General features: G+C 41.1%; 1 protein-coding gene across 1 annotated transcript; it reads right to left on the reverse strand.

Moving 5' to 3' along the window:
* Nucleotides 1-18,374: 18,374 nt before the first annotated feature.
* RXYLT1 (ribitol xylosyltransferase 1) lies at nucleotides 18,375-24,258 on the reverse strand. Its single transcript, XM_026039799.1, has 4 exons — nucleotides 23,594-24,258; nucleotides 20,668-20,982; nucleotides 19,702-19,872; nucleotides 18,375-18,799 (listed from the first exon to the last, which is right to left on the reverse strand). Exons 1-4 carry the CDS (start codon nucleotides 23,776-23,778, stop codon nucleotides 18,382-18,384), a joined length of 1,089 nt encoding a protein of 362 aa, XP_025895584.1. The 5' UTR covers nucleotides 23,779-24,258; the 3' UTR covers nucleotides 18,375-18,381.
* Nucleotides 24,259-24,912: the final 654 nt, after the last annotated feature.

A 24,912-nucleotide genomic window follows, 5' to 3' on the forward strand; every position in this document is an offset into this window, starting at 1 on the left:
TTTATTGCCTCTTCAGCTGTGCTCACTGTACTTCCTCCCTTTCAATGGGTATTTGCACCTCCATGGGCACACTCTTGCCACTTTGGCTCTCTAGAGAGCTGATAAGGCCGGGCCATCACCTAGTCTTTACTCCAGGGCTGGAAACTCCGCTCAGGGAGTATTTGTTGGCTCCATAATAGCAGCAGTCACCATCCCTGCTTTGCAGGTACAGGAAGGATGAGCAGAGCAGTCTGTCTGCAATGTCCTACACACTGGACTAGTCTGGTGAGCAGAGGCCAAGCTGGCAGTGCCAGTTACACACCTGCAGAACTGGGTGCCCTTCCTGGCCCTGCCAGGCCCTGCCCGGGCCTTTGAACACACGTACAGGCCAGTCCTGCTTTCTACTAGACTACTTCAATGTGACTGCCAGTAAAACCAGCTGGCTCACTCCAGACTAGGGCACTGAGTCACAGCACAAAGCACCAGAGAGCTTTGGCTGGCTGCACACCTAAGCTTTGAGCTAGCATGGCAGGGCAGAAGAGCCCAAAGGGTTCTCCAGCTGCCTGACAAAGATCACAAGCACTGGGTGTCCCACAGAGTGTGGTGTGCCAACAGTGCTTCACTCTTGAGAGATGCGGCCTTTGGTGCAGCCTGTGCGAGGGCAGGGAGCTAAAATAGGATGGTACCAACCGGGTCACTGAAGCAAACTCCATATTTGAGGAATAGTTCAGGGCAAGCAATGAACATTTAAGCATCAGAAGCAGTTTGGGTGCTTTGTATCCACAATATTTACATTGACCCTACCATGGCAGCTCCTGAGTGTCTAAATACTTCTGTAAGACTATCCTTGCTTGATGATAAGAGAGAAGTTTTATCATTTCCTATTTAGGAATAGTGACCAGAGAGGCAGAAAATGTCTTCATTTTGGTTGGTGCTTTGCTCTCAGAGCAAGACTAAGAGCACTAAGCCATTGTGTTGTCTTTTCTATCTGGACTAAGGATATGTTAATCTAACTGTGACATCTTTCCGTACTTAAGAAAAAAATGAACTCAGGACTGTTGATTTACTGGCCTGCTGTGCACTTGTGTCAGCCTGGATGGCTTCCTTCAGAAGGAAGGAAACCTTGGGCTTACTCTAGCGCTTGGCTTTCCTTTCACAAAGAGCTTGGAGATAGGCCCCTATCAGAGCCTTCTTGCATGCTAGCACATGAATAACGGCAGTGTCATCAATGCACACTTCAGTTTCAAAATATGCCATAATGGGTCTTGTGTCTGAATATAACAGTTTCTAGCTTGCTTTCTGGAACTTGATCTTCTGGCAAGAAAATTAAGCTATTGCTCATGATCAGAGTCCTCTGGCAGGGTGCACCGCACCATGGGGTGTGAACGTAAGTCCAGAGCAGGAGCATCTCCTAAGCATGCAGTGCTCACGTAAAAGTCAAGGTTGGAAGCCAGGATTAAGTAAAGGAACCATTCCACCGATGCTCCTTACTCACTTTGTAAACGACTGACTCTCAAATTCGAGTCTAGTGGTTTTCCGGAGCTCTGCTGATTCAGCCTACATCTATTGCCACCTACTGTCTTCTGATTTGTTTTATTCAAAATGGAATATGAACATGCAAATGTTATCCTTTTCCACAGTCTTCTTTCCAGAGATGAACTTACAAATTTTCTGATGAGAAACAACAGCTCTGTATTCCTTTCCATTGTACTGAAATGCAAATGCATTGAGAAAGAGCAGAGAAATGAGAACCTTGCCGTGCTTTTACATCTCCCAAAAGGACAATATGCTCTGCAGTGGCCTCACCTTAACTGTGATCTTGACAAAGAAAATATAAATATAATGCAACTCTTGTAAAAGAAACAGAAAAGATATATTTTATATATTCCTCAGAACTAATTGTTTGCAATTGTTAAGAAAGCTAGCCCACTCTTCTAGCTGTGGATGCTTTTTTTCCTTTCATCTTGGCAAGGCTTCTTTTGATCACCTTAGCAAAGTCAGGCTTAGCAAAGAACTGCACATGCTAATTAGGAACAAAATGTCATCTCACAAGAAAACCACCTGCCATGTGGAAGGTTGTGCTGTGAAGCAACATCTATAGCATTAATGCAAATTTAGCTGTCTTGAAAATAGAAGCTGAGAGAGAGCTGGCATGGTGGAATAGCTATAGCTTATAGATGAATTAGCAGTTCAGCCAGAAAATCAAAGTTATGGGAAGTCTCTGGCAGAACAGCAGACTGCAGCCAAGCCTCCCAGTTTATGGGCAGGGGCTCTCTGTCCTAGTCCGGCTTTCCTCACCTTGAAAAGCCTGCTGCTTTCTTCTGTTGGTTTATGCTTGTGCAATAAAAACACCTCCTCCACAGCTGAAACACTTAAACTTCTTCTACAAACACCAATTTAGATTGGAGCTTTGCCCAACACTTCTGTGGGAGCAAGTCTGGGCCCTAGGGACCTGAGCTGTCCGGGAGTGAATGTTATGATCTAATAGCAACGTGCTCTGGAGCTGAGATGCCCAAGGTGGGAGGCCAAAGGCTGCTAAGCACCAAGGTGTATCACCCTTACATTACACACACCCTGCTATAACTTACAGCACTTCGAGACCTCTAATCTCTAAAAATATGCAACTTGAGGAATATTAAGGTGAAGAAATCTTCCAGATTTGTCAGCTTTGATCAGATAAGTATCACAATTAAAAAAGAAAAAATCTTGGTATAGAATTAAAATATAATAATAAGCTGACAGGCTTTTCTGACTCTGTTACCAGCCCCTTTCTCTATAGAGGTACAACAGTGATATGGTATGGTATGTCCTCAATGGCCAACAGAAACTTGCTCTCTCCTTTAGGCACAATTGCCAGTCCAGAGATTATAGCTGAAGCCCAGGCTCTTTCTGCCTCCCTTTCCTTGGGCTGAATGTACACTGTCATCCATCTGTCATCCATCAATTCCACCCTTGGGAGCTTTTTTTTTTTCTTTATTTTCTGTTGTTTCTGTAACTGAAATAACAAGTCTTCTTTGGAATATGGTAGATTTTGCTTGTAAGACTACAAGGCTTAATTGATAATCTCAGCAGCAATGCGCACAGGTAGGGCTAGGCTTCCTCATAGCACCCTTTCCCAAAGACAGCAAAATCAGAGAGAAGCAAAACAGTAAGTTGCCCTTAGCTGAAGCTGCAGGAATTTCAGGGGTTGAAATGCCATCTGCAGTTAGCAGAACACTGTCTTCCTCCATTCTGCTAGACTTTTCCACCCTTTCAAATAGAACTAAAAAGATACAACAGAGGATCCTACTCTGCCCATGTCTCTCTGTTTCATGAGCCCTACAATCACTATAAATCATGGGCACTCAGGCTCTGATTAGACAGCTAAACAAACCAGGGAGCACAGTGCAGTTATATCTATACTACATGGTGCTCAGAGCATGGCCTCATCGAGATCCATGCAGTTCCCTCGGGCCTGCAAGACAGTTTTTGGGGCATTTATTTTTTTTCTTCAATTCGACATGCATGAAATAAGGAGAGCTACACTGCAGACCAGTAGCATGTAGTTTTCATAGAATGAAAAGATTATACGCTGCCTATTCTGGAGTACAAAACAAGGACAGACAAGAAGGTCAGAGCTTTCAAAGCTTGTTGCGTAGGACTGCAAATCTGTGTAGGCTGGAGAGCACAAACCTGTTGCCTTTGCAGCGCTGCTGCCACCAAGGCTGGGCTGTCACTGTGTCCTGTCCCCCATCATGTGCAGCCCTGCGTGAGCATCACCAGCAGCCAGGAACCCAAGTCATGGAGCCCACGAGTGAGCAGAGTCCCCATGCAGACCTGCTCCTGGGCTGTGCTCAGCTCACGCTGTGACTTGGATTGCCAGTCCAAGAATATCTTGGTTCTGTGCTGAATTTGGAGTAGAGGCTGTTCTTTATTTAGGATTTGACTATAGGGTTTCAAAAACCACCAAGACGCCTGTGAAAATATATAGCTCCACACCCTTTCAAATATATGTCCGTGATCAACTTTATGTGTATGTTTTAACTGAAAAAGTCACATTAATATTATTTACTTGCTTGTTAGCAGGGCTGACCTATGAAGATGTTTGAATTGGGAAAAGCTCCCCCAAAAATGATGTTAATAAGTTTTTAATACTACCATAATGAGGTTTAAAAAATATTTCCAGGATTCACAGATTTATTTCCAAGCTTATTAACTGAATGAGAACAGAAGTGAGAGAGAACTGCAAGTAGCACAGAGGCTTATATTAACTCATTAGAAAACAATATAAAAATCAATGCATTGTTACATATAATATCACTAGAATTCAAGAAAAGCTTCTTCTGAACCGTGTTTCTACCAGACAAGACATTTTTTTTCTCCACTTCAGAGTAAGCTTACTTTTTCTCCCAGAAATATCATTTAAGAGACCCTGAGTTTCAGTGTACTTCAATGCAATCTTAACCCTCACTTTCCTTATACCATAACCTACACACTCCTAGTTATTTCACACTGGCTCAATAAAGGTTGTTTGTTAGAAATCTCTGCTTTATTTTTTTCCTCTGACTACATTAAAATAAAAATGCCTCGGGAAGTATGATTGATGAGAAATCTGGAAAACGACGCTTTTAAAAGAGTGCAAGCAATATTTTTCTCAGAAAATAACCACTGACTTTGCCTCTTTCAAAGAAAGTTTAAAGGTTAAAAAAAAGTGAAAGTCCATTTGGAATTTTGACTTACTGTTCCGGTTGATTGAAACCCACAGGAACCGTGTTTTGCCAGCAGAATAAAAGCAACCCTACTACTCTTTCAAGCTCCTTTTGATTTGTACCTGTAAGAGCAAAGGTCTCATGCAATTGATTTGATGGTACTCTCTAAAATATGGGAGGCCGAATGACAAAGCAGAGTGATAATGAATTCATCTCCAGAGGGGTAAACCTATAATGTCAGACTATTGGTTTTTTCAGAAAAGGTTCTAATTTCAAATAACTGATTTTATTGCTATTGTTTTACCATTGCTATAATAATCATAATTATTTTTAATAATATCTATATACTCCTACTCAGCTATGGTAGCACAGAAATGTATAATGCCTGCACAGATTTTAAATATTTGGCATTCTGCCTTGAGCAGAAGTACAAAAATAAAGGTGGGGAAGAAGATGATGAAAAGGAAGTTACAAACCAATACTGGTTTTAGGTAAGTCATTCACTCACAAGTGTTGCTGTATTAGCACTACTCTGTTCTCTGGAACTTCTTGGTCCATGGCATGGAGCATTAATTTTAAAACACATCATTATTTTAAAAACACATACACAGGACTTATTCAAACAGCTTGTTCAATGTTTTTTCTCCCAGCTAATGCAGCTTATGATTCTTTGGAGTTTTGTGAAAAACTTATTGTCCTTCCCAAAGTCTATGGTGCTGCCTGAGATCCTGCTCTGTAGCAAACAGACCTTCTATGAGCAAGACTTGATCAGTGCAACCTCAAGTACTTCTGCTTTTTTGTTTTGTTTTGCTTTTCTCTCCTTTTCAAGAAAAGTACTGGAATGGAATTCCCTTACAGTAGATGCAATATTTTGCTAGACAGCAAGATGCCACCTGTAAATATGAAAATACTACAGTCTTGTTCTGGCTTCATGGGCTGCTGCTGAAATCTCTGCTATTGAAATCCCTCACAACTATGTTTTTTTGCTAGGGTTTATTTTATTTAAGATTCTTGTTTATGTGCTAGTTATTGTGTTTCCTAAAGAGACATGGCAGTCTGTAGCAAATCCCGACTTGTGTCTGGCTTCCTGCTTCCACAGGGGATGGGTCCGGATGTAACCATGGCAATTCCTTCTCCAGCTGCTCCTGACGCAGGCACAAGTGGTGACATGCTGGACACAAAGACTTACTGCATTTTCATTCTTGCCCTTTCTGTGTTTCTTAAGCAGGTTGTTAGCAGTATTTTTAACAGTCTAATTGTCTGAATCATCCACAGCTCTGTGAAATCTGAAGGAGGTAGAATTTATACCTTAAAGGAGCAGTTTTAGTTCACGTTTGTTCCCCAACTTCCTCAGGTGGGTGCGCAGGCAATTAATGTTTTTGATTCCCTTTACATTTGGCATTTTTGCTCTTGCCAACCCTTTTTTTCTGCAAAATGTGCTTTCATTTTCTCATCCTGGTGAGAACTAGCCCAGTCTACGGCGCCCTCAGGACGTGACACTTTCCACACACTGGAAGCAGGTGGCTTCCAATTTCTTATTTCAGTCATCATAACCTCTGTAGTTAAAAAGCTCATACGTCCCCACAGATGTAATCTGGGAGCTCACTCCCACTCCTGCCACGCTAGAGCTGGCAGCAGGTCGCCATACACTGGTCACCACAATTACCTTGCTCCGCTCCAGAAACTTGGCACCTTCCCTTCCCTGGCTCCAGGGAAGCAGCACAGCTCCCACTCTCTGCTGAGCACTTACACCATAATAATATCCTAAATAGTCTAAAATAGCCTAAAAAGAGAAATGCTCTCTTTTCAGATTTTGGGAGAGGAAAAAGCAAACAAGCAAGCAAAGACCTGCACTGCAATATTGCATTTGATACCAGCTCGTAACCACTGAAAAACAGGCCTTTTTCTCAATTTATTCCACTCGGAAAAGAAAAACAACAACAAAAAAAGGTAGTTCAATATCCTACTAGTTATCAAGCTTCTCCAGAAGAAGAGGATAGTACAAAATTATGCCTCCTTCCATAAAATCTTCTCCTGGTAGGCCTTTCATTATCCTTATAAATCCTGTTCATAAAATAGTCCTGAAATTACTGTTCATGTGCTGCTGTGAATCCAGGACAAACCTCCTATATGAGCTGATCGCTGTCAGGGTCAGCTTGTATTTCAGCTGCTGAGAAATAAATAAGGAGGCCGAGGAGAGCTCTGCCAGCGTTTTGCAGGGCGCTCTCGGTACAGCAGGTCTGCATTTCATTAGCGTCTCAGGAGTTAAACATTAGTAAATGCAATCACCAGAGGAAAATTACTGGAACAAACACGACTGAACGGTTCTTGCCACCTGCTGCTCTGAGGAAGGGATTGTGCTTATCAAATTAAAGGCACAAATTCAGTCTTTTTTAAAAAAACCTCTGCCATAGACAAAATAATCTTTGAGAACACAAGGTTTTGCTGCAGGTGTCACATGTGTATGTGTGATTGAAACTGAACATAATATTCTTGTGGCTAACCAGAGCTATTTAAGGCATATTAGAGGAAATATCAAGACTTACGAGTACAAACATGCTGTACATGTTTGACATTGTATGTAAAGTCTTTTTCCTGTTCTATCTATAGGCAAGTTGCTGTTGAGGAAATATTAGAATTTTGAAGCACAGATTATATCACCAGAGGGTGTGCAGTCCTTGCTATGTAGAATTAACTTATGCATCTAGGACCCTGCCTAGAGGTGATTAGGAGTTGCAGAGAGCAGAGCAAAAGAGGATTTGAGAGGCAATTCAATAACTGCACAGATCAGTAGTCCAGATTTGCCAAGTGCTATTGCAATATTTGCCTGCAGTATGGCAGTTTATTATCTGGCATGGTTAAGATCCTGGGGTGGAGAGAGAAGTGGGAATAGGTGCCATGGGAGAGAGGAACCAGCTCCATGCCTTCTGAGAATACTTCTGTGTCAATAGCTCTCCACCTCACTCACTCAGAGGCACAAAGTACTACCTCAGCACTACTCAAAATGTACTTTAAATGGAGCACTCTTTACTGCTTTATGTCCTTTATAACTTACCATTGTGAGATAATCTAGATTTATTTCCCCATTGGTTCTTGCAGGATTTTTTTTGGAGAAGAAAAGGCTCTACCAGATCATTAGACTACACTATTGTATCAATTTTCCTCTAATTAAGAATAGCATTTTTCATCTGCCTTCTACAATCTGTCTTTATTCAGATTCTCTAGAAAGCCAATCCTTTCTATGAAAAGTCTGGGAGAAAAACCCGGTGAGCAAGTGCTCCTCTATTCCCAATAAAAGGAAGGAAACATGGCTTTTTTAAAAAAATAGCAATCTTTGAAGCTTACATTTGCTATGCTTCAGGTGAAATATTTGCAATATTTTTCACAGGTAGATGTTATTCTTCTTGACAGAAGAAATAGGGACCATAATGTTGTAAAGTTGGTAAAATATCTCTTCTAGGCTTTCCAACATATGACTTCTCCTCCTCTGAAAAATTTCAGATCCTGAGGAAAGAAGAAGAAACTGAATTAGAATTATTATCAACAGTAGAATTTGCCAAAATCCAAAATTCAGCACTGAGATTTCTAGGGCAGCCATTGTGATCAGATCTTATTTGGGAGAACACATATACTTTATATTCTTCTTGAACTCCTCATCCTCAGTGCAGATGTGTATGTGTCCAAGCAACAACCATGGCATTCATCAGTCAGAAGATTTTTTAGCTGAATCAATAACTCTAGTGAACTGTGATTTGGAGCTCTTTGTTGACAGCCTTCACCAAGGGAAAAGGAATTACGGGATACTGTGAATTGAAAAGATTATGCAGAGATCTGTCCTGATTCAATGTCCGAATCAAGCCTAATTCTTCACTTCCACTGCAGTCAAGCAGTGATCATTTGAGGTCTTTGACACAGCATTTTGTATTGCTGCTCCTTTTTGAACATCCTGATGATATTCAGGGGCTTCTTTCTTCTCCAAAATGTTTCTTGACAATAGAATAGACCTTAAAATGATCTAAAATGGATTTATTCAACTTCTCAATCAGGACTTCTGACCTTCTGTCAGTTTTAAAGTGTCTGAGTGTCCAAGCCCAATGACTTGGCACAGGTCTATAGGACAGACCTATTTACAGGAAGGTGTTGGCAAAAGTTAGATCTGGGCAGTGAAACCAGCCTTCCTTCACGAAATTGGTTCGTTTTATGACCTCTGCTCCATGGCACATTCGTAGAGGGCATTCACCATAGAGATGTCCTTTGTACCAACACCAGATGCATGCAATAATTTGGGATATTATCTGCTTACTTGTAACTATTTGGTTGCTATCAGAATAACTGGGTTGCCCATTAACCGAATCGTGTCGTTTATTAAATGATCAGTGAAGGGCAATAATATAACAAATATTGCCCAGGGGATTATTGTGACTGCACGGAATCTCATTACACCCTCACATTGTTGACTTGCTCAGCCGCTGCAATTACTTTCACCAAACCTGTGCATCTAGCTGTCAGAAGGCCGGGCACGGGAAGTCAAGCATGTCCTGGACAGCCCCAGAGAAGGTCTGCCCAAAGTTTCAGGGCTTCTGTTGCTGGCAGTCTTTTGTCTCTGGCAGGAGCGTATTTATAATACACAGTAACATTGTGTTAAACACAATAACGTCATGTTATTGAGCAGCAGTAACCTCATCAGAAACAAGGACCTTTAGGAAAACATGGGCAATAATACACCTCACACTATCAAGTTACTTAGAGCAGTGAAGCCGCTCCCAGGCCCTCATTTCTGTGACATCTTGTCATAGACTCGGGTTGCTGTCCTGCTTGTCCTCCAGGCTGGTCTCCCAGTTCCATCCGTGTGAAATGTAAGCTAAAATTCCCAGCACTCTTGGAAATAAAATACAATTATATTGCTCTTAGAAATAATATTATGAAATATTTATTAATTAAAAGCAAATAGGTTCATAAACAAGGAGGTTTATTTCTACTGCTACTGGGATATGAGAGAGTGTTCTGGCATGAGCTGCATGTGGCTGCTACTCAGCCCAAACACCCTGTGTCCTCCACTCCATGCTTTATTACACTGAGATACCCTACATGGCCCCTATGAGATGCTGGGAAGAAACAAATGGCTGCAATATTTATGAGATTTATTTATAAATATAGTATCCTAAGAGGCACAACTTTTTATGTAGTATGGCTGATGAGATTATCTGAGTCATTAAAAAAAACAGGCTAGGGAATTCTGTGTAATGTGAGGAGTCTCTGAGAGGAGAAGGGGTTTGCTAGGCCACGGAGGGGAATGAGCAGGCAAACCAGGGGCATGGTGTCTCCTCTTTTGATGTCTGTGCTGCCTTGTGCTAGAAACAAGTGTTCAATATTATCTCCGCATAACCATCAAGAAGGTTAGGATAGCCAGGAATATGCATTTCCTTAGTAAAGAAATGAGGTGACTAGAGGGAGTTTCCTAAGAACATATTTCAATTCAGTATGCCACGTGCAATGGAAAAGCTGGACAACTCCTTGTTGGCAGGGAGTTTTGATTTTTTTAAGGCAACCCTATGAGGATGCTGCCGTGTGAACAGGACACTCCTTGCAATAACATCTTGCAGCTGTGTCCATGGAGCTGCACTTTAAGAGGGCAGGTGTCCAGGGGCTCTGCCTTTGCCACGGCCTTCAAAGAGAAAGCTCGAAGGAGGAAAGCTTGCTGGGAACAGGGGAGACTTTCTAGGGAGGTTATTGAGGCTAATTCATTTTGTTCTTCTGTCTTTTACAACTTCGTTCCCAGTTCTACAATCAACTAATCAGTCTTTTATGCGGATAAATGAAAAGATCTTGACTATTTGCATGACTGACTTTTTGTACTAATGAATGAGTCAAAGTCATCTGACAAACAGATGGCTTTCTCACAGCAATCTTATATTTCTGTGACTGGCATAATCTTTGAGTGCCTGCCAGCTTGGTCTCAAGATCTGCAACGTGCATTTACTCAGCTGTAAAGCCTCATGTACAGGATTTATTGGCACACAGAGGGAAGTGTTCCTTGGGAGATACAAACCAGAAGCTGTCTGCAAACAGGAAAGGGCAGAAGGACAGTTCTAAAAATATTGATAAACTTCTATACTTTTCATGACCACACTTACTTCAATATGTTCCCTTAGCTAACATTAAATGCAGGAACATTTATATTGTGAATAAGGTCACCAGGCCTCAGACTGCTAATTGATTATAAGTGATAAATGAGAAAATATGAAGGTGAAAATTTCATTTATTTTGGTCCAGCCATAGTTGTTTCTTAGCAACCTGAATTTTTTTGTCAAGTGCTGATGCAAGTTCATAAAATATGCAGTAAGTGAATTTGTTTCTCTTCTGCCTACTGGGCTAAGTCAAACTTGTTTGCATTCTGCCCTCTAATGCATCCTTCACGTGGATGCTACATTGTGCTTGATTCATTAAGCAGACGAGAAACTGTTAACAGAGTCTTTGAAAGATTTATACTTCTCATACTGAGACTGAGTATATCAAAATGATGTGTAATCACTGTAAGACTCTGGATCACAGACAACCATCATCTGAATAAGGGTTTCCTTCAGACTCATCTCTTACTGTATTTGTAGCAGAAGGTGGAATAGCCATGATTATGATTAGACTTTTGGAGGTGACTAGACCATAGGGCTCTGCAGCCTGAGGATCCTAAATTAACCCAAGCCCAGAAGGACAATAGCAGCCACTAACAAAAGATTGGAGCAGTCAAGACAATAGAGAATAGGGTGTTACTGTTAGGCTGTGAGTTTAGCAAGGAGCAGCTCAGAACCTTTGAGAAAACATTTAGTGCTGAGTCCCCATAACAGGATGTGCTGAATCACTCATTAATGGGAGCTGTGAGGAAGCAAGGAGCTTGACAGCTGCTGTATGCAGCAGAAATGTCTTGTTGATTGTAGGCACAGAAGCAGGTTAAGTGCTTGGTTTATGTATTAAACAGAAAAGCACTGTCCCCAGTTGTCAGCTCTGCTTAAGGAAGATCATCTTTAATGCATTTGTAAGACACATAAAAAAAACTCAGTCCAAAAATACACATTGAAGTAGAAGTTGCTGTGATATTGATAGAAAGGCTATTCTCAAACTCCCAAAGCTAAAACGTATAGAGTTATCTATATTTCATTTAATTGGAACAATAGTTTCTATAACAATCTGAATCATCAGGGTACTGAACGAACACTAACAGATCAATACACCTTCCCACAGGTGGCATCCATGAGAAGTGGGAGAAATACCACTGTTTTACAGGGGACCTGACACAAGGGGGTAGGTTTTCCTTGCCAAAAAATGTACCAGAGACAGAGCCATAGCTAAAACTCAGGTGTTCATGAGTCACTGCTCACGCATAGCACTCCAGTTGCTCTGTGCCTTTCCAAGCTGTTTATAAACAGATGTTTATTAACTTCTGCCTAATGGAACCCACATTCACGTTGTGTTTGAGGGTGTGGAACAAGCACAGGAGCCAGCCGGGAAATGGTGACAAACCCAGTGCTCCTCCTCTGGAGCCCGTTCGAGGGGCTTCCGGACATGCTGCTGCATTTGGATCCATAGGGGATGCGCATTACAGCTGTCAGAACTGAGCTTATAGCTCTGCACTGCACTGTTTCGGGCTATATAGATGTAGCAGCTCGCATTGGTACCAGGCTGGAGGCACAGGGGTGTGCTGAGCTAGGCTCAGCCTGGGGATTTGAGTGTCCTTTTACTCAGCATTGATATGATTAGATGTGTGTTGTCTGGAGTGGAATACAGAGCACGGAGCTACACGTCCAAATCCCTACAAAACAGAGGGGTCTTACACGGCGGGTTGCAATAACTGTCACCTAGATCAGGAAGCTGCTCTTTCTTTTAATGATTGTTCAATCAATACACGAGCATCTGCTGGAGCAGAGAGGGGAGCTCGGGATGCCTGTGCTCCGGGTGAACGCCGTAACCACAACATATGAGAACCTGCCATATGCATCTCCTCCATCCCAGTGAATACTGGAGAGTGCCATGTGTTAAAATGGAGAGAAGCCACCCTGTGCTGGCACTTTGGACATTTCTAGTCTATGAGTTGGAGCAGGCGAGTTCAAGTCCTCACAAGCGGAAAAGGGAACCAAGCCCAATTCTCCCATAATCTAGGACGCGCTCTCCACCTTGAACAATTACGTAAGAGAACAGTGTTAGCATCTCCTTCCTGGGTGCTAGTCCCTAAACAGAACCATTTGCCTTTGCCTTTTGAGGTGTATAGCAGGCGGGCTGTGGACATGTATAGTGGACTGGGACCCCAAGGGAGAACATATATATGTGAGAACATATAGTTTGATATTCCTCCTTGGCTGGAGGAAAGTGCTAGTCATTCAGCAGTGACCAAAATAGGGAACTCTGGTGCACATAGGAGAGCAAAACTGAGGAGATTCTACTGGTAGGAGTGCAAATAAATGGGAGATTTTAAATCAAAGGATCAGATAACTTCCTTTGGGGGGAAAAATCTATCCTCCATCTTCCATCATATTTCTCTTTGATATTGGAAGAAATTGTAATAAAATACTTACCACATAGACAAACTTTTAAATAAAGTTATATTTTCCTTTTCTAAACACTTCATTAAAGATCAGTAGCAAACAAAGTGATCTTGTTTGATAACAAATACTTGCATTCAGCCTAAGACTCATGATTTAGATGAGAAAGAGGCAACAGAAATGAAAGAGAGAAGAAAAATCAATTGTTGTGCCAGAGGCCTGTTGAGAGATTCAGAAAGAATTTCTTCTTCCATTGATCTTTTAAGTAAACAAGTTTCTTCATGCAGAGGTGCTTTACTGTCTCCCATAGCAGTTACCCTCTTCTCATAAAAATATGCAAGATTTGTTGTTCCCGGCTCTCTGCCACCATATGGGAAACTCCCATTTCCAGGCAAAATTGAGACCAAAGAAGCTCAGTGCAGACCTCACGTGAGATGAGGACTCTGAAATGACATGTGGCAGACCAGGGCCTGCTCTGTCCTGCTCAGAGCAAAGGCTTGACCCTGATTAAGTCACACCTGAGAATAGGAGGGGCTTTTTAGCATCTCCCATTTCCCAGTGTAAATATTACTCAAGATGGATCTCTTCTCATGTCAAGTAGCCTTAATCTTCAAAAAAGAGCACCACGGAAGAAGAAAACAAAATGCAAAAGAAATATACGAACAAACTTTGCACTTTGAGCCTTAAGTGCAACTTCTGATATCTGGCAAACTTCAAAATATGTCATTTGTCATAGTTATGTGGTTTGAATCACGTCATCTAGAAGAATCAGGCTCTTTTCAGTCATCCAGAGATTCATTTGTCTTTATTTTTAGCCACCTGCAAAACTTGCTTCTTTCAGTGTGCTCAGTGTCTGAATCGTAGCGAATGACTCATCTTTGTTTGATGCATTTATTTTGCATGCTGCATCTTTTGAAAACATCACTTTCATTGAAATTGTGAGTAATATTTCAGTTCTATTTTGCATATGTGAAAAAAAAAAGAGCTAGAGAAAAATGCAGTCCAAGTTACGAAAGACATATTCCTGAAGTAAAGTAAATAAATATATAAATAAATCATAGTGATGGTGAAAGTTGTCACCTGAAAAGTACACATTTCAGCTTGTTGGACTGATGAGTATCAAAAGGGAAGCAGTCTGAGAATATTTTCCTAAAACTGCCCTTCCATGATCAGATTGGTGTAAGACTGACCGAGAAAAGGCGTCGTGATACGGCATGGCCCCCATGGTTTCCAAAACACAGCAGAGCTATGAGACCACAGAGCAGAAACATCTTGCATCTTAGCATAACAGCTTTCACTGTAATGGCACTAAAATCCTAGTGGTGTTCAGAGAAGAAAACATGAATAGTGGCTGCCAGGGGCACTTAAGACAACTTAAGAGGTTATATGTTACCATAAGAGGTATAATTATATATATATATATGTATTATATATATTTTATATATAATATATATATAAAATTCTATATATATATGTATGTATATAATTAAGAGGTATATGTTACCATAATACGTACAAAACCAACTCTGTGGTTGATTTTTTTTTCAAAACTAGGTACTGTCTTTTGGATATGGAACTAAAAAAACCACAAATTGTTCTTCATTATAAAATGTGTAGCATTTTCTGAAGAGTGAAGCACTTTTATAGAATCTAGAATGAGAAACACTGAAAATAGTGGTGCATACTAAAACATCAATTGTTGGGGACTAACTTTACCTGGTCTACCCTCGATATCTTGGCCACTGCATTTTACCGATCTGTAATCCTAGTACTCACATGCATTTTCTCCAAGGAAATAAGTCTGAACTATTTTAAATGAAAAACATCAGAAACTTTTATAGGTATGAATTTTTTTTTTTTTTTTTGATTAGCATTCCTTTTGGCCTTTAGTTTTTTTTCTGGAGGGCCTTTTCAGCTTTTAAGTTCTTTAAAAGTAGTCACATGGAGAGATTTTTACATTCAAGCAGCCCCTAATGTTCAGATTTGTACTAACAATATGGAAAGCACTTATATTAATGAGCTGAAAGCACACATTCATTTACCAGTTTCTGCTTGTTCTGGGGACACTGAAGGAATCCTGAAATGTGACCCCACCCAAAGAGTTTAAGTGCTAAAGACTGATACATAAGCAGTAGCTTGACCTTTTGTAATCTGCTTTCTTATTTTTCTTATCCATTTTATATTAGTGTTTTATGTTTATTTATTCTTATATTTATATTATATTATTTATATCAATAATCACTAGTCTTGATTTAAGGACTGGTGATTAATAAGAAATCTATGTAAATCTTCGTAACCGTAAAACTTTAAAACTGTAAAACTTCTGCAACTTTTGGGATGAGAAGAAAGCAAGGGAGTTTAGAGTAATTTCTGCTGTGCAACGTAGATTTTATAACATCAAATTCCAGACTGACCCCAGGAAATATTTCTGTACAAACTATCTAACTTGTCTTTCTGGACTCAGAAAGCAACAAAACGAATATAAAAGTTGCAAAAAAGAGCAATTTTGTTAGAAACAACAGCTTCTTAGGGCACTGCTGGAATAGTATATGAAAGACTTGTCTCTCCCATTGTCAGTCTACATGAATACGACAGAAATAAACGTACCTTGTTCGTCATTCAATTCTGTCACTCCAATAGGAAGAAGGCTTAGCAATATTTTAGGACATTGTAGTATGGGAGCTGCTTCTGAGTTTGCCCAGCTTTTGGAGTTTACTACTACATGTAGTTTTGCCACGAAGTAAGAGTTTTATTCTGTGGTTTCTCAAGTATTTTGGTGAGAACAGTGGCCAAGAAACTGGTGACATTGGCACATAGGATTCCTAGTATGTATTTAATGGTTATTGCGACCAAGGCTCCTACAGAACTTTTACCTGCATCACTTTTATTTTCAGACGTTGAAAGACAGTACCTATAAATACTGAAATACCATTCTACTACATGATCCTACAGCATCTGAGAATGGTAACAACGGCTTGATCTTTTGCAAGCTGCTCCCTTATCTAGGGGATTATGAACTATTACAAAAGCTGGTGACATTTCTTTGGAAACAGACTGCTCTTCAGCAGCTGGACTTGGGAACAGCTCTCTCTCTGGGTAGGGGTGAGCTATCCTTCTGTCCAGGAGCTTGACTACTTCCCTTCTCTTCAGTTTCCTCTACCGTTGATCAAACCTTACCTTCAATTTGAGTCCCTCATTAACCTCTTTCCTTTGGTCTTATCACCTGCTGGTAGAGCTCCTCAGAGAATGTTGTCTCTTGTCCTATGAATGCCTCCAGTTCTCCCAACACACAATTCACTTTCTTCCTCAGTTCATAGTGTGCCCGGGCTACCTGAACTACTTTCTCCCATGCAAGTCTTCACTCTTCCTTTAAAAGTTCTTCCACAGTGATGACCCCACTTCAGAGTGTCCTTAAAATAACACCCAGAATTGCATGGGCTTTCCCTTTCCAGATCATAAAACGCCACCACGTTTAATGAAACACAGCTACCACATGGATAATAATTGACCTGACAAAAAGATGCAGCTAGAATCCAACAGAAACAAAAGGTTGTATCTCTGACCCATCAAGCCTTTGCAGATGAGCAGCCAGGGCAATACCCCAAATGGGCAGAAGGTCCTGCAGCAGGGGAGTATTTGGATATGGTGCAGATAAGGCAATGGTGGTCATGGGATAAGAACAAAGTGAGCAGTTGGATCCAGGCAGAGCGGAGGTGACACTTTTTCCAAATCAGAAAAGATGTCATCTGGACTGGACTGTGAACTAAGGAAGTAATAAATATATTAGCAATCTGCCTAATGTGTTAAGAACTCTCCTTGTGCTCCAAGATGTTTTCACTCTTTGCTCAATTACCACTAGAAATAGAATGAGCAAAGAAAAAAAAAACCACCAAACTTCTAGCACCAATTTCTGTTGGACTGAAACAGGTGGATTAAAATATCAGGGATTATCTAAATATAGATATAATGTGAGTTACTTCTGTTTCAAATCTAAGAGCAGGCAAGCTGCTGCAAGATGAATTTTGCTAACTCTTTTGCATGCCTTGGCATCCCCTATGATTTACTTGCCACATGAGAGTTTAGAAATAAACTTGTGTGTCCTTACTCAGACATCGTGTGGCATCATGTTTCTTCCTTTGGTGACTGTGCAAAACACTTTTTTCATACTTTTTGATTTGCCCATCTTTTAAAATCTTTAAGAGGTGCAGAGCTTTTTATAAGAATTTAACGTGACTGAGAGTGACTTACCCATCTTAGCTTCCTTTTGCACACGTGCATTTCTGATAAACAAAAACAACAGATTCCTTTGGCTACACTGACATGTGCTGAAGCTGCTCACCAAGTAGCATCATGACGTGTAATGTTACACTTCCACCACCCTCTGGAGGTGAGAGGTTCAGCAGATTCTGAGATTGAGGCACGTGCAGGTTCACACAAGACCCACTCTTCAAACCATACAGTTGCAACTGCCAGGTAATGAAGAAGCCCTCACATCACAAAAACATCAGAAAAGTACTTCCTAAAATTAAACTGAAATGAAAGGAAGATATTTTGATAGTTGATATTAAAGGAAAAACATCTTGCTATTAAATACCGTTAAGAAATAACACTCCGTTTTCACCTTGAAACAAACATTTTTATTTGACATGGGAGTGCTGAATTAGCTTAATGGCTCTTTTCTTGGAAAGATGTCAATCAAGTAATCAGGTCTCATTTTCAAAACCATCCCTTACAGCTTAACATCGATAAACACTGATACATCTTAAGGATTGTGCTACACCTGACACACTTGCAATAACCACACTTTTTATGCCTTCACAACACATTATTCTTTACCACTCAGCTTTCACGTGTCAGTTTAAAACACAGATGTTGTTCCTATGCTGGGTTTAACAAGTCCACATGCTCAAGTACATTCTCAAAGAATTTTTTAGTAAGTTGAGAGACAACATGGAAACTGTATCATTAGTGATAAAATTACTGTTGTCATCATTGCAGGCTACTACCCTTCCAAGTCAATATCCCCTCTAAAAGCGGCTAAGCATGGAGGGCCAAACTTAGCTCTTAGTGCAACTCTACAGACATCAAAATGAACAGCTTGGGATTTCATCTTTTTTGTAAAAAAGAAAGAAAAAAAAAAAAGCTTTCAATATAGTTTAGATTTTAAAAAAAGCAAAAGCAATTTATCCTTTATCATCGGGTAAAAATGATTTTTCCAAAGTATGAATGAATTTCTGCCTCATCCACGCTTTGAAGTTTCGATACCATTCTATCAGCTTTCTTCTCCTCTCAATCTTCTCTTGTAAGCTCTTTTTCTTTTCTTCCTCTAAAAGAGAAGGAAGCTCTTTCCAGTCTTTAATAAAGATAAATGGAGCCCCCATGGTCTTTAGTAACTGCAACGGAGCACTGTGATGCACGGAGGAATTTCCACAGTCACCTGGTGTCATTACATCTTCTACAACCGGCACAGATCCATACGAACAGGCTTCGTATATTCTATAGCATTCTGTATTTATTCCCACGGGGCACAATGTCAGATCACTCTGCAGCAAAGCATCTTGATAATTTCTGAAACTTTCATTTGTTTCTTGAGGCTGCCACCTAGGAAAACAAAGCGGTGAAAATTAACAGTTTTCAACAGGCTTAAATACATTATAACTAAAGGGAAAGTTATGAACACATGGATGTCAACATTTCACACATACACACGACTTTTGTTTTTAAACCTAAGTATTATTAAACCTTCTAAAATATTACATTATACCTTCTAAATTTATACCTTCTAAACCTTCTATACCTTCTAAAATTATACCTTCTAAAATATTACAAATTATTTTGTAAACAGACATGCTGGGACACATATGATGGACTGTTTGATGAAACTGTTTTGCGCCAATATTTAAACCAGGAGAGGTTCACTCATCAAAAACACAACGTAAAGGAGCCTGCTACTCGGCCAGTCTGCCTAGAGCACCCAGGAGCTTCTATGGCACAGATAAAACCTGAGCACAACCAAGGCCGTCTTCAGCAGTACCATGCCTATTACCAAACACTGTGTAGTATTGTACTGTTTGGGAAAAACATTATGGATATTAGTCCAAAGGCCTGTCTATTTAATTGAAATAGAAGATTAAATCCACACTTCTTTATAAAACTAATTAAACAAAACACAGTTGTCTTCTTCTAGCAGCTCGCTAATAGGCACAATCTGCAAGACAAGTATTTTTTCTGCCACCATAAACAAATGTGTCCAAGACCTAAATGACTGTCTTTACATATAGTAAGTATACAGAGAACATTTTTATATGCATTTAAAATCATACTTTCTGTAACATTGAGGCTGTTAAGTTACTGACAACCTACACAAAAAGACTTTGCAATGTTCTCTGTTCCATTTACGGCTGTTTATTTGTACTAGTTTTTAGACAGTGAAGAAAAGGTTAGTAACAATGAATAAGGAAAGAAAGTCAAAGTGTTTTCATGAAGTAGCTCAAAGCACTTACTGTTCTCTGGCTGCAATCCAGCAAAGTTTATCAAGCCCATCCTGTTTCAGAATTTCCAATAGGGTTTCCCTAGAAGAATTTTTATAAATTGTTCCCAAAAAGTTGCACAGATATGATCTTGGATTATGTAGCATTGCCCAGTTTGGTTCTACAACTGGAAAATTTCTGTAGCTGTAATGAGAAGATACCCATTAGATAACAATATGCTTTATGTCAAAGATAAAAACATTTTCCCAGGCTAATGGTTACTGCAGAGCTAACATCTCAGCAATCTGCATCTCTGAACACGCCTCTCAGCAGCAAATAGCCCTGGTAGCCTCTCAAAGGAACATTTTCACTCATTTTCATCGTTGTAACTGCCAGTGTAACACGGCTTTAGCTGAGGAGCTGGGATCAACTTCTTCATTGTTCCAGTTTCATTGTAGCTGAACTAAGCTTGCTTCTACTTGTTGATGCAAGAGAAGAGCAGAGAAACCAGCTTGGGCTACTGGAGAACTGGGTCTGACTGCAACCCTGCCCCAGGCCAGTGACACAAAGGGGGCAGAGGCAATTAAAGAGTAACATTATCACCCATACTAAGCCATTCCTATTCTAAACAAGCACTACTTGAAACCTGATTCTATAAAAATTTTGAATCCCCATGTTATATCAGCAGTTACAACAAATGTTGAGAACAGATCTACTAAATGTAAAAATAACCAAACAAAAACCATTCCTAGGCAAAGGTTCGATTTTCACACAGCTCCCTAAGCCCTGTCATTCTCATATACTGTTTTTAATTCAGAACGTAATTTCTAAATATTCTAATGCTTGATTTAGAAAATTGAATTGAGGTACACAATTTACCACAATTTACCATCATTCTGGACAGCGCAGAGACATTCAGAGGTATTTTCCACTCCACACACACACACACACACACAGACATAACACACTTCAACTATACTTTGTGTCCACGGCACTTACGTAGCTACTCCCAAAGGCCACTGGAAAATGTCCTCTTCGTTAGCCAACGGATAGTCGTAGGTTACGAAGAGCAGCCTGACGAAGCCCCCGTTCCGGCTCAGGAAGGGCCGTATCCAGTCGTTGCGGCACCGCTCGCTGCCGAGCAGCACAACGGCCACGTGCCGGATCCTGCGGCTCTCAAGGAGCGTCTGGGCGAAGAGCAGCCACCGGGCGGCCTGCGCCACCTTGGCCTCTTCCCGCCCGTTCAGCACCAGCACCACGTGCTCAGCCTCCACCGAGAAGTAGCCCGGCACCACGGCCGGGCCCGTGATGAAGCTGTGAAAGCCAAAGCACAAACACCTCCAATGCAAATTACTGAAACCATCGCATCCTCTAAGGACCTTCGTCACACAGCCTGTACTCTCGGGACTTTTTCTTCTATGAAGTGAATGCAATTCACTCTCATGCAGCTGTGTAACAATTCCTGCTGTCAGTGTCTACAGTTAGAGCAAAACTAACTTTGCCTAACAGGGATGAGGTGTGGAGAGTGCATTTTTGTATGCAATGACTGACTGCTTCCTAGAAAGTCCTTACTTTTTCTTCCCAGTCTTAGTACTCATATGAAAAGATGCTATTCTGGACTGGGTCTTCAGTAACATCCAGGACCTAAATCACCGGTATTAGTCAGACAGTCACTCTGTAACAGCCATCACAATACAATTAATTTTGAGACTGAAGTAGGAAAGAGCATATCGAATAAATCCAGCACAGAAATATTCAGTATCAAATAAAGGAATTATATGAAAACCCTTAAGAGCCGTACTCTAAACAATAAAGCTTGTAAGCAACTTGTAAGTACTGCATTAGACGTCTGTAAATTGTGTGCTACAAATCAAAAAGAAAATAATGTAATCTAGTTAAAAAAAAAAAAAAGAAAAAACCAAACAGCTTAAGGGAAAGCCCAAGGAGGCTGTTGAAGAGAAAACCCCAAGATTCAGGGGGAAAAAGTGAAAAGCTTGCCCAAGTAAGGAGGATAGGAAAGCACACAGAACATGGCAGATTGAGTATTAACAAAAAATCAAGAAGATTTAAACGCAATTTGAGAATTGCCTTGTAAAAGGATGCTTAAGTTGACAGAAAATGTTATTTAAATATGTCAAAAACTGAAAGAGAGCTAGCGAACTGATAGGACCACAGGATGACAAAGGTATAAACAGGCATTCAAGAGAGGAGAAAAGCATCTCAGAGGATTCTCAAACCACCTCATTCTCTGACACAAGAACCCTAACACACTTACATCAAATGGAGAAGTTACTGTTAACAGTCATTTGAAACCACTTGTTCATTGTGCAGCAATAGCTAAAAAAGCCCAACAGTGTTGGGCATTATCAGCAAGCTAATTGATCATTATTAACTGGTCTCCACATCTCAGGAAGGACAAATGGAATAAGGAGATACCTGGAGCAGGACAACTAGGATGACTGAGCGGATGGAGGGCAATCTTAGAAGTAAAGAGTTTACAGGCAGAGACTCTTCCGCTTTGGAGAAGAGACTGGATGGACAGGGTAAATAGAGAACTGCCATCCACCAAAACCTGCATTACTACAATTAGGTAAAGTTCTAGCAGGAGAGAAACCAGAAGGAGACTGATTGAAAAATGAGAAATTCCATTTTTATACAGCACATAGTGAGTATCTGCAGTTTGCTGCCAGAAGATGTTACAAAGACAGTAACAGCAGACTCAGAGGGACCTAGACAAATGTAAGGACAACAGGGCTGTAACACACTCCAACACACTGATGGGAAGAGTAACTAGGGATGTAACTCCTAGAATCGCCAACACAAACCCTGGAGGAGATGAGGAGGAAGGACTGAAACAGTGGCCAGGTTCTCCTCCCAAACAGCATCTCCCACCACCACTGTAAGGTTAATGTCTTCGCTAGCCTGACCACTCATCTGCAGTGGCAGGGAACTTTTTAATGTTCCGATATCTGCTCTGCTCACTCTGGGAAAAGAACTGAGAACAAAGGTTTCCCTGCCCAGATGAAGGCCTTAACTGCTCCATGCTCCACAAGCTCTTCCCGCTGGCCCTGTGAAAGCTGTCACCGTTTGCTGTTTGGAGGTTCCACAGGAAGGAAAGAGAAGGAGGAAGTGTGCAAGCAAGACGGAGTCGCCTCTTCTCAGTGGTGCCAAGAGTCAGGACAAGCAGCACAAGAGTGGGCACAAACTGAAATGCAGGAAATCCCAGCTGAACAAGAAGAAAACTTCTTCACTGAGGATGGCTGTACACTGGAACAGAGAGGTTGTTGGGCCTCCATCCCTAGGAATATCCAAAATACCTGGGAATGTCTGGGCAACCTGCTCTAGCTGACCTTCTTCAAGCAGGGCCTTGGACCAGATGATCTCCTGAGGTCCCTTTCAACCCCAAATATTCTGTGACTCCATCTGACAATGAAGAGGTCAACAGTCCCAGAGAAATAACTTTTGTATCAGTAAGCAGCCATATTCATACACTTCCTTACAAAAAGGCCTACCAAATAAATTTTCTAATGTGACTAGAAAAATGGAACTTCAGCTATTTAATTTCTAAAGACTAATCCTTAAAAAGGCAGATAGATTTGTATGTTTGTACCAGCTTGTCAAATTATAACATCTGCTACCTTATGCTATCTTAGTAACCAATTCATACCTTTTTTTTTTTTTTTTTTTTTTTTTTTTTTTTTTTTTTTTAAGGAGCTAGTGTCATAACTGAAGTTAAAAGTAAGAAAAAACTCCTTGGGTAACAAAACACTATAAAATTAAGGAATTTGCAACTAAAGGTATTAAAAAAAGGCATTTCGAGGAGATGGATAAAATAATGCACATGTGTATTTTCTTTATACTCCTTCAGTTTCCAACATATAGATTAAAATAAACACAAACTAAGCAGATACCATGCAGCTAGTACCTGAAGTGCATTTTTCCTGTACTTTGGCTTCCTTCTCTCCATTGTGCACTCACATCAGCTGGCTCAAGGACTCCTTCAAAAATATGTTGCCAGAGGTAAAGACCTACATAAATGGTAAAGATATGACGGAGAATTTGAACATACGCACTATGCATTTTGCCCACTTTACAGTTCCTGCAAAGCATTTTTTTTCCTGAGAGATTAAAAGAAAAACAAGAATAACTTGAGTATTTGGTTGAGCAATGTCAGAGCTTCCTAAATAAAATGGTCTTTGCTCACCAAAGTACATACAATTTGGAAATAGTTAAGATGGTATTTTCACATCTAACAGGATTCTTCAGCAGTCATGATGGTCAATATGAAGACTCATGACACCACCACTCCTGTCTGCATCTCCTTCTGTTACATAGAGCACTTAAAAATGAGCAAGTATCAATCAGCACCATAAGGCTTTAAAACTTCTTATGAAATGCATCAAATTTTTTATGATGTGTTTGGCTATGCCAAATAAAAGTTCAACTGGAGCTGAAAAATCTGCATTTTCAGAAAAGCTGACTTAAGAACAAGGAAGTGTCAAGGCGGCCAGGAGGAGCCTGAGCCCTGGTTTTTCAGCAGTAACTGTGTATTACAGTGCACAAAATGCTTTATTCCCCACCACACAATGCTTTATTTCACAAAGCACAGATATAATAGAAAAAAAAAAAAAAAAAAGGTATTATTTTAGATGCAGAAGAAGCCTCTATTTATGTCATATTGCGTGCTAGACTCGATTTAAAATGCACTGGCATTTTCCTGACATTTGTGCCACTCTGACAAGCGTAAAACGCAGTCTTTAAGGGAAGAGACGTTGGGAACTGTTGCCTAAATATTGTTATGTATTAACATTGCTTTGAAAACACTACTATTTCCCCAGTGCTTCCCGTCTGCAGACACCACCTCAGCCCCACACAGACCAGCGCCAGGGAAGCAGAGCAGGAAGGGCGGGCGGGCAGGGAGCAGGCAGGGAGCGGGCAGGAGGGGACGGAGGGGAAGGGCGGCCTTGCCCCCGCTTACCCAGCGCGGCCTTGCCCCACAGCTGCACGCGGGCCCGCGCGGGCGCCGCGGGGCGCAGCCGCCGCCGCAGGGCCTCGTGGCGCCGCCGCGCGGCCGCCTGCTCCGCGCGCTCCTCGGCCTCCCAGGGGCTCCAGGGCTCCTCGCCCGCCGCCGCACGCTCTGCACGGGGACACGCGCGCTCCGTCACCGCTCGGCTGCGGCCCCGCGGCCGGGCCGCGCTCGCGCTCTCACCTGGCACGGGCGGGAAGCGCAAGGGCGGCCTCGCG

This window comes from Nothoprocta perdicaria, unplaced genomic scaffold (genome assembly GCF_003342845.1).
Source record: "Nothoprocta perdicaria isolate Ctin4 unplaced genomic scaffold, notPer1 scaffold_240, whole genome shotgun sequence".
Classification (NCBI taxonomy): domain Eukaryota; kingdom Metazoa; phylum Chordata; class Aves; order Tinamiformes; family Tinamidae; genus Nothoprocta; species Nothoprocta perdicaria.